This window comes from Myotis davidii, unplaced genomic scaffold (genome assembly GCF_000327345.1).
Source record: "Myotis davidii unplaced genomic scaffold, ASM32734v1 scaffold46, whole genome shotgun sequence".
NCBI lineage: Eukaryota > Metazoa > Chordata > Mammalia > Chiroptera > Vespertilionidae > Myotis > Myotis davidii.
Genome location: NW_006383006.1, coordinates 3,289,983 through 3,300,696, shown reverse-complemented (window position 1 = coordinate 3,300,696; position 10,714 = coordinate 3,289,983). Strand labels below are relative to the sequence as shown.

At 36.6% G+C, this 10,714-nt stretch overlaps 1 protein-coding gene across 4 annotated transcripts in view; it reads right to left on the bottom strand.

The window, feature by feature from the left end:
• TTBK2 (tau tubulin kinase 2) overlaps nt 1-10,714 on the bottom strand; it is a 107,288-nt gene that overhangs the window by 58,192 nt on the left and 38,382 nt on the right. For 3 of the 4 annotated variants that reach the window (XM_006778040.2, XM_015557582.1, XM_015557580.1), the window contains 2 exons: nt 7,727-7,867; nt 5,439-5,543 (listed from right to left, as the gene is read on the bottom strand). The exons of the other annotated variant lie outside the window; for it this stretch is intronic. In XM_006778040.2, the coding sequence (XP_006778103.1) occupies nt 5,439-5,543; nt 7,727-7,867 (246 nt within the window). The remainder of the gene's footprint in view (nt 1-5,438; nt 5,544-7,726; nt 7,868-10,714) is intronic. 4 annotated transcript variants of the gene reach the window in all.

The window sequence follows — 10,714 nt, the reverse complement described above, 5'->3', positions numbered from 1 at the left end:
CCAGCAACTGAAGCTCCCAGCCTCTCCTTTTTTTCTTTTTTTTTATTCTGGGATTTATTTACCTTCTATAATTGAAACTATGTTGCCGTCACTGGAGCGAAGAGCCCCCTCTAGCTCTGTGGCCACCGCCGGCTGAAAGCAGGTATCTGGAGTTTGTTTAGCTTCTATAATTGAAACTTTGTTGCTTTCGGAGCTCAGAGCCGGCAGGCGAGGAACCTTGGCTTCCTCCATCACTGGAGCAAGCAAGCCTCCTGCTCGCTTCAGCCACCATCTTGGTTGGCGGTTAATTTGCATATCACCCTGATTCGCCAATGGGAAGCATAGCGAAGGTACGGTCAACTACTCTTTTTGTCTTTTATTAGATAGGATATATATATATATATATAGTGTGTGTGTGTGTGTGTGTGTGTGTGTGTAATAAAAAAAAAGAGGATCTCAAAACCAACCACATAAACAGTTCACTAGTGTCACAGATACTACCCATCATTCTGTTTGTAATGCAAGCTGACTGATGATCCTGTACCATAACTTTGGTAGATAAACAGACAGACATTACGTTTTGAAGGAGGTTTGTATCCTGATTGTGGTGTTGGCTATAATGAATCTATACATGTGATAACATTTCATATAGCATTTCTCCACTCCTAAAAAAAATATTTTTAAAAATATAGTGAAATCTGACTCAGGCTGTGCTTGAGTTAATAATAGTATACCCATATCAAATTTCCTACTTTTGACAATGTACTGCTATGGCTATCTAAGATATCATTGGGGGAAGCTAGGTGAAGGGCATATGGTAACTATAGTATTTTACAAAGCTCCTTGAATCTGTTCCATACTCCAAATAACTACTCTTGGGTCTACAGAAGAGAGAAGAAAGCAAAGCAAGGACTGGTTAATGCAAAATTAAGAATGGAATTTGTCTAGGGCTACAATGGCCAATATAATAGCAACTTCAAATTAAATAATTTTTGAAATTGAGTTCCTTGTTTTCTCTGGTCAAAATTCAAGTGCTCACTAGGCACATGTGGCTAGTGGCTACCATATCGGACAGTGCAGATACAGAACATTTCCAACTTCATAGTAAGTTCTATTGGACATGCTGCTTGAGGGAGGAAAAGGGATGCCATCAGGAAAGGACCATAGCATGCTTCTAAGGTGGAAATGAGCTATTTTTTAACCTAGATGGAGGCCATGAATGTCTTAATATTCTTATTTAAAATTTACATATGTGTTTTTTACACTCTTTTGGAACATATATGGAAAGACAAAAAAAATAAAAATATTAGTTACTGCCCTAGCCGGTTTGGCTCAGTGGATAGAACATCGGCCTGCAAACTGAAAGGTCCCAGGTTCAATGCTGGTCAAGGGCACATGCCCAGGTTGTGGTCTCGACCCACAATGGGGGACTTGCAGGAGGCAGCCGATTCATGATTCTCTCTCATCATGGATGTTTCTATCTCTCTCTCCCTCTTCCTTCCTCTCTGAAATCAATAAAAATATATTTTAAAAAAATATTAGTTACCTAAATCTGTACCCACTTACTCTGCCTTTTCCCAGTTACATGGAAAAGTGTTCTTGCTCTTACGTAATAGGCTAACCTCACGATTTGTGCCAGGATTTCTTCCCCTGCCAGCTATGCAAGAACTTGGCTCTCATAATTGTTCCTGCTCTGTCCTACATCAGTTTTTATTTTTTCACATGTCCTGGAGTATTACCATCAGTTCACAAGTATGCTATAATAACTACCACTTTTTAAAAATTAGGGAAGGAAGGAAGGATGGCTTTCACTGCCCTTTCAACTACTTCTTGTTTTACCACTCCTCTTTAGAACAAAAAATCTCTGGCCCTGGCCTGTGTCGCTCAGTTGGTTAAAGCACTGTCCTGTACACCAAAAGGTGGCAGGTTTGATTCCTGGTCAGGGCACATACCCAGGTTGTGGGGTGTATACAGGAGGCAACCCATCAATGTTTCTCTCTTTCTCTCTCTCTTCTCTCTCTGTCTCCCACCTTCCCTCCCTTCCTCAAATCAATAAAATAAAATAAAAAACATATCCTCTGGTGAAGATTAGAGCACAGAAACTCCACCAGAGAGTTACCTATACTCTCTTTCTTCACTTTGTCTCTCCAACTCTCTTTAACTTATTCCAACTGAGTAATCCAGATGGTCAGTTCTCATTTCCCACCTTACTTGACCTATCAGCAGCATCTGGTGCAGGTGATAACCACCCCCACATACTTGAAGCACTTTCTTCACTCGGCTCCCAAGATATCACACTCTCCTGATTTTTCTCCTACCTCACTGGCTGATCCTCCTCTCACTCCTCTTGGCTGGCTCACAGTTCTTCTTTTTCCATCATCAAGTTGCTAAGTGCCCCAACTGCTCAAACTCAGAACCCCTTTTCTTACCTAGCAATATCCTCTCCTTAGCTGATCTAATCTAGTTTCATTTTTTAAAATTACCATTTAGTTTTAAACATTGGGAACAAGTAATTCTTAAATTTATATTATTCCCAGCCCTGATTTCTCCTTTGAGCTACAAATTAATATATCATTATCAGCTTCTTATTATTTCCATCTTGAATCTAAGAGGCATCTCACTTACTTCTAGAAAATACAACTTGTGTTTTTTCCCCCTTATCGGATCTTCTTCATCCTTCCCCATCATGGTTAATAGCATGATCATTCATTCAGGACAAAAATCTAGTAATCATTCTTGACTCTTCTTTTTCTTTCACATCCCAATATCAAATCCAGAAGGAAGTCTTATTAAATCTATCTTTAAAATATATGCAAAACACAATCATTTCTCACTACCATATTGTACCGCCCTAATGTCCTAGGTCCCAGCCACCATCATTGATCACTGGACCTTCATGCTAGTCTTCTAACTTGTCTTTCTGATTCTACTCTTGCTCTCAATAGTCTCTTTACAGCCAGAGTGACTTTTTTAAAAACATGTTCTAAAAATTGAAAAACTGCTATGGGGAAAAAGGAAACATACTTTCACAGAGGATAGAGAAATGTCCACAGATGCTGGAAAGAAGGAAACATGTTCACAGGAGATAGAGGAATGTTGCAAGATAAGGGGGAGAGAAAAACGAAAGGCACCAAGTGGGTTTTAAACTTTGAAGCTGATATTCTGCAAAAGAGTGACCAATCAGAAAAGCACAGGGTCATAAAATGGGGAAGGGGTCCAATTAGAAGGGAGCATGAAGAGACAAAGAACCACAGCATTTAAAAACCTTAGAAAAAAGGAGCTTAGGGGTTTACCCGCTTGGGAGCCCCTCCCTACGTGGGAGTCTGTATTTGCTTCCAATAAATTTCCACCCTTTTACTAACAAGTCCTTTTAGCCCGTGAATTTTATTCTTCAAACTTCCTGAGCCAAGAACCTGCAAGGGGAAGATCCGCTCCCTGCACCCCATGTTTCCTATTAACATGCAAGACCTTCACCATAATAAAAAAGATTCTCTCATAATTTCTAGGCACTTAAATTCTCATGTGCCCTTATTTTAAATATAATTTACATTTCTGTATACAACTATTACTATGTAGTTAGTTCATTCAAAACCAGTGTTTTAATTTCTGTGCAACCAATTTGCTAGGAATGAGAGTCACAATCAGTAGCAAGTTAAAACAAAACTAAAGGTAAAAGGAAGACACGAGTGTAACAGCGATAGTGGGAGAACAAATGCCAGTATGACAACATGAGGAGCTCCACTCCCCAGTAAAACTGGTGAAAATTATTTTAAAAAAACAACTAAAGTCCTGGATGGTTTTGCTCAGTGGATAGAGCGTCGGCCTTCGGACTGAAGGGTCCCAGGTTCGATTCTGGTCAAGGGCACATGCCAGGGTTTCGGGCTCAATCCTCAGTGGGGGGCATGCAGAAGGCAGCCAATCGATGATTCTCTCTCATCATTTCTTAAAATTAAATATTTATTGTTGAAAATATTACATATGTCCCCTTTCCCCCAGCATTGACCCCTTTTAGCCTGCCCTCACCACCTGACCCCAGCCTTCACCAACCTATTGTCTGTGTCCATGGGTTATGCATATATGCATACAAGTTCTTTGATCTCTTCCTATCCTCCCCCACCTCCCCTCTGAAGTTCTGCAGTCTGGAATACTACTAGACCTTAAAATAGAAGAAAATCTTACCTTCTGTGACAGCATGGATGGACCTGGAGAGTATTATGCTAAGTGAAACAAGCCAGTCAGAGCAAGACAAGTACCATATGGTTTCACTTATATATGGAATCTAATGTACAAAATCAACTAATAAAATAGAAACAGAGGCATGAATACATGGAACAGACTGAAAGCTGTCAGAGGGGAGTGAGCTAGGGGGCTGGATGAAAGGAGGTGAAGATTTGTCAAAGAACATATATGCATAACCCATAGCTACAGACAACAGTGTGGTGATGGCCAGAGGGAAAGGGGGCTGGGAAGAGGAAGAAGAGAGTAAAGGGGAAATAAATGGTGGTGGAAGGAGACTTGATTTGCGGTGGTGACCACACAATACAATATACAGATGATGTATTATAGAATTGTACATCTGAAACCTGTATAATTTTATTAATCAATGTCACTTCAATAAATTCCTTTAAAAAAGCGGGGGGAACTATTCCATTTTAGGAGGCACACTTTGATTACTTTGTCAAGCAATTTGTGCCCTAAGGCACTGTTGTAAACAATAGAGCAATCAATTAGTGGAGATTAACACTGTATTTTGAAGGTGGGGTGTGGAAAAAAACAGACTTCACTAAAATAATATATTCACTAAACAAATAAACAAGCACCTAATAACAAGCCCTGGAAGGGGGACCAGTACCCAGAATTGCTACAACATATTATCTAAAATGTCCAGTTTCCAAAAAAAATAAATTATAAGGTATGCAAAGAAATAAGGAATTATCTCTCATACATTAAAAAAAAAAAGCAGGCAACAGAAATTGTGAGAGTGACTAGATGTTGGATTTAACAATAAAAGATTTCAAACTAGCCATTATAAATATCTTCACAAAACTAAAGGAATGCTTGATAACAGAAGGAAAGTATGACAACATCGTATCAAATAGAGAATATCAATAAAGAGAAATTTTTTAAAAGAACCAAATGGATATGAAAAGTACAATAACTGAAACAGAAAAGCCATTATATGTAGAAAGAGCTTTGGACTGCAAAAAAGATCACTGATCCTAAAGGGCTAATTTGTGTTCTTAGTACAAGACAACTAAATCTCTGTATAATGTATTTTTTTTTTAAGTCTACAACTTTCAATAGTGGAATAATTAACTCATTTTATGATTTAATTATAAATATGTATGCTACTTCTTGAATCACATCCATTCTGATACATAATTAGCATTTCTTTAAATAGAGTGATATAATAAATAATAGTTTAAGTCTCAAATATTCAATAACATGAAAAATCTTACTGGTCTGACGTCACCACAGGAATTAGTAAATTGTCGAGCCAAGCCAAAATCGAGCATGTAACACTTCCTACATGTACTAGGAAAGCGTCCCATGGCGAAGTTCGACTAGAAAAATAAAGAAGGAAAATATACATATTCTTATAATTAGTCCTTATATATTACTCTTTCTATATTTTAATTGTTCTACTTAAATTCCATTCAGCACACGTCTCAAATATACTATTCTAGTCAATTATGTTTACTGTAAATTTCATTGTGGGTTCTATTAATGCCTATGATCAGGTGAACTTTGAGCAACAAAGATTTAAGTGACTGTATAAAGTTGTATACAACACAACACTGACTTAACTGAAATCAGAACTCTAACTTCCTCTAAGCCACTGCCTAAATGAAAACCCAATTCTTAATTTTTTAAAATGGAAAGAACTAGGAGTGGGCAAAATAGAGCACATAGCTCAAAAATGTAAATGAATATCCTAAAGCTGAATTTAGCCAAGTGTAAAAATTAAGATGCAATTTAAGGAAACATTTCAAAACAGACTAAAGGAAAATATACTTTGTATTCTTCCCTTAGTAAAAATAAATGTAACGTTAAATGGCCACAAACTTGCAAAGATGGGTATGTAAACAAGATAATTTATAAAAGCAAAAGTCAAATTGTCACAGAATTGTTAGCTTTTATTTTAAAACATTGTTCTACTTAGGGAACTTTCTGATAAAAATGGAAGCTCTTCATCACCACAGTTCTCAAATAATGACAGTTAGTTTGGCATAGAAATAAGAGCCAAAGAAATGTACATTACATTAAGTCTCATTCAATCATGTTACTTTTAGTTGCCATTTTCATGTAAACTAATTTTAGAAATCAAGTAGCAACAGACGGGTGGAATTTTCAACTGCACCAAAAATGAAAAATTTCTAGTAAATACAATATTTCCAAAATGGGTCATTCCCCTTGTGAGCAACAAAGAAAAAAAAATAATAAGAAGGCCCTAGCTGGTTTGGCTCAGTGGATAGAGCATCGGCCTTTTGAACTGAAGGGTCCCGGGTTTGATTCTGGTCAAGGGCACATGCCCGGGTTGCAGCTAGATGATCCCTGGTGGGGGGCATTTAGGAAGCAGTCAATCAATGATTCTCTCTCATCATTGATGTTTCTATTTCTCTCTCCCTCTCCTCTCTGAAATCAATAAAAATATACCTTAAAAAATAAAAATAAATAAATAAGAAGAAAAAATAAAAAAAGTTTATTTCACAGTTATGGAAATGACAATATCTAAGAAAAACAATAAGAAAAAATACTATATATTGCCACTGTAATACTCAGGAGAAAAAAGTAGTATTTCAAAATTGATGGTTTCTTTTTTTATATATAATATATTTTTATTGATCAGTGAGAAAGGAAGAGGGAGAGAGAGATAGAAACATCAATGATGAGAGAGAATCATTGATTGGCTGCCTCCTGCACGACCCCTACTGGAGATCAAGCCCTCAACCTGGGCATGTGCCCTTAACTGGAATCAAACCCGGGACCTTTCAGTCTTCAGGCCGACGGTCTAGCCACCGAGTCAAACTGGCTAGGGCTAAATAGTTTCTTATAAGTATAATTTGTTACTTAAAAGTAGTTCAGGTGTTCTCCCTCTCAGGAGCATGCCTGTGCCTTCCCCCTCCCCGTCTTCTTCCCCCAGCAGGTTACCTTCACCCTCCTCTCTCCTAAACTCCAAGGACCCTCCTTTTGCCTCTGTAACTTGGTTCCTGAGCCCATTTCTTCTACCACTCACTTATTTTACCTCTGTGTCTTTTTAAATAAACTCTCTTATAGTTTAATTCTTGGCCCTGAATTCTTTCCTAGCCATAACTCAAATAAAAAAAAATAGTTCAAAAGAACATCATGCCAATATCTAAAAACAACCTTGGTAAATATTTGTAACCAATATTAGGAAAAAGAAATCCAAAGAATAACTATCAATTCAGGGGTAAAGCTAAGTAATATGGCAATGTTAACATACATAATAATAACAGCCAAGCATTAGTTATTTTTAATTTGGCTGTTGAACAACATTTTCATTGTAGGAGAAAAGCTCTTGAATATAAGTTGTAGTGTGTAATTATATTTTTTTTAATGAAAAGGCAAGTTATATTTTGCTTCCAGTTCCATTTCTGCTACAGAAATTAAAATATTACCTTGCATTTAATATAGAAAGCTACATTTGTAAGTTACTGTGTCCCATTTTAAGATTAAGAGTACTAAGCAAACTCATTCTGTGCTCTGGCTGGAAACGGCCCCATACCGGTTTGATGTCTCGGTGCAAGAATCCCACAGAATGGATGCTCTCAATAGACTCCAGAATCTGTCTACCCAGCCGAAGAGTAGTGCTAATAGTGAATGTGCCCCGGGACTGGCTACGGCGTAGATCTGCCAGATTCCGACCCTATGGAAACAAAAACACACTTTCAAATATGGTACTAAAATTATGTTATAAGATGGGGAATTATCCATTTATCATTAAAAAATGTTTTGACTGAAATAGCAAGGATTTTACCAAAATCATGATTCTTTCACTCAAGAGAAGACATTCTGTTAGGATAATACCCGTTAAGGTAAAGTTGTCTTTCAAATCTAAGTCTGCCAGATTCCAAAGTGCTCTTTTTCACTGTGCTATTTCACTGTGCTATTTCACCAGAAGGTTCCTTATAGCCTAGATAACAACCAGTAATCTGATGAGATGAATGGTTTATAATGCTGTAGTTCTACCTCCCAAAGAATGGAAACTGGCCCCTATAGCTCAAAGAAATTTAAATATCCCAACCTCCCTATTGCCAAAATTTTGTAGTATAAGTTTAGGATTAATACCACTAATACTATCACCTCAACTAAAGACAGTTGGTTCACTTTTGAAAAAGTAATAAAATCTTAAGTTACTCAAGTACCATTTGAAATAAAATATTAAATAATACTCAAGCAAACTAAGAACTGAAAATTTGCCAGAATGTCAGGAACCTTTCATACTACACATCTTCTTTAAAAATGCAGTTTTCCCACAGCACAAATTGGTAGTTATTTTTTCTTTGTTTAATGTTAGGAGAATTTGTCGTTCTCTATATCTTTAGCAAATGTAAAATAAGTGATAATCCAGAACAACTTTTATAATCCCATGGGAGTATCTAATAACCTGTATTAGCATTCCAATAAATTTTTCTTCAAAAATCAGTATTTTCATTGCCAAAAATATACCTAATAGTAGAATTTCATTTATAAACAACTTCCACCATCATAAAAGCTTTTAGAAAGAAAATCAATTAGCCTGGCGGGCATGGCTCAATGGTTGAGCGTCAACCTATGAACCAGGAGGTCACGGTTCGATTCCCATCTCTCTATCCCTCTCCCTTCCTCTCTCTAAAAAATCAATAAAAACATGTTTTTTAAAAAAGGAGATCAATTAAATTAAACTTATGATATCAGTAATGATTTTAAATCCTTTTATTTTTAAAATTTTTTTGAAAGATATCTTATTTTTTAAATATGTTTTTATTGATTTCAGAGAGGAAGGGAGAGGGAAAGACAGAAACATCAATGATGACAATCATTGATCAGCTGCCTCCTGCACTCCCCCTACTGGGAATTGAGCCCACAGCCAGGGCATGTGCCCTGACTGGAATCAAACTGTGACCTCAGACATTCGGCCACTGAGCCACATAAGTTGGGCTTAAATCCTTTTAAATGTATACCGAAGGCATCAAATAAGAGAATCTGAAAATATAAGTACAAGGGTGGCATATGAGGAAAGAGTTACTAACGTGGTAAACACATGCAGGTTTGAGCCAGTAAATTATGAAGGGTGGGGAAAAAGAAGGTTTACAGTTATGAGTACGTGAGTTTTTCTTATATTATTATTATTTATTAATGATTGTATCATTTTCCATATGAACAAATGTAAACCTACTTTTGCCTCACCCTGTACTTCAGAGTGTATACTACAAGTGGTTATTATTTGTTATGAAGACAAACTGAAAACAAACTATATATCCATCAATAAATGAAAGATTAAATAAATCATGGTACAGTCATCTTACTGACTAATATGCAGCCACTATAAAAAAAGAACCTGTATGCACAGTAATATGGAATAAATATTATTGAATAAAAAAGTAAATTCATTTATTCCCAACTAATTCTATAAATTTAACATGGGCCTCATAAAAATACAAATATAATTAATTATTAAGGATATGAAACATACTTAAAGGGAGAGAAAATAATATAACTAAACCTCATCTGTTATCTACTCTCCCCAGCAGCACTTACCCTCCTCTCCCTTCCCCACACACATACAATGCATTATTTTCATGTAAATCCCAATCATATCATTTCATCTGCATATTTTTAAAAGTTACAAAAGAGTAAAGAGATGCATTTTGATGTCCCTGAACCTCACAATATAAAATCAAAGAGGGCAGTAGCAATTCTATTACCAAAAACTTGAATTGGAAATAAGAACATAAACCATGATATATTTTCTCTTAAAAAATACAATATATATATATCTCCTGAATCCATCCACTTAAAGCATGAATTATACAGAAAGAGCTAGGTACACAATTTTGTACCAGAAAGTAAGGATGCTATCAAAGACTGCTGCAGTCTAGTACTGTCAAATGAATCAGGATCCACCTTGAAGGAAGTCCTGTTAGCCAAAGATGGGCCAATTTGAAAATTAAAAAGAAAAACAATGATTGAAAGACACAGGTCATGTTAAATCTATGAATTCATAATTATATATATTTTAAGGATTTAAAAAATACGTTTTTATTCATTGTGAGAGAGAGAGGAAGGGAGAGGGATAGAGAGAGAGAAACATCAGTGAGAAACATTATCCATCAGCTGCCTCATGCCCCCTTCTGGGGATTGAGCCTACAACCCGGGCATGTACCCTGACCGGGAATTGAACTCTGACCTCTTGGTTCCTGAGCCACACTGGCTGGGCCATAATTATATTTTTTAAAAAGGGAGGGCTAGTTAGTCCCCTTTGGAAAATATTAGGGAACCAACTAACTATTCTGAATACTGGTAAATTAAAGAATCTAGTATTAGTCCTGTCCTTCCTGTAGGAAATGTTGTCCTTCCTCAAGATACCTTAATAGCTGGTAGAGTGCTTTTTAAAGAATTTTTGACCCGGTGACCCCCCACTCCCCTTCTAGGATTCTATCCTAAAAAACCCGAAACACCAATCAGAAAGAATGTATGCACCCCTATGTTCATAGCAGTGTTATTACAATAC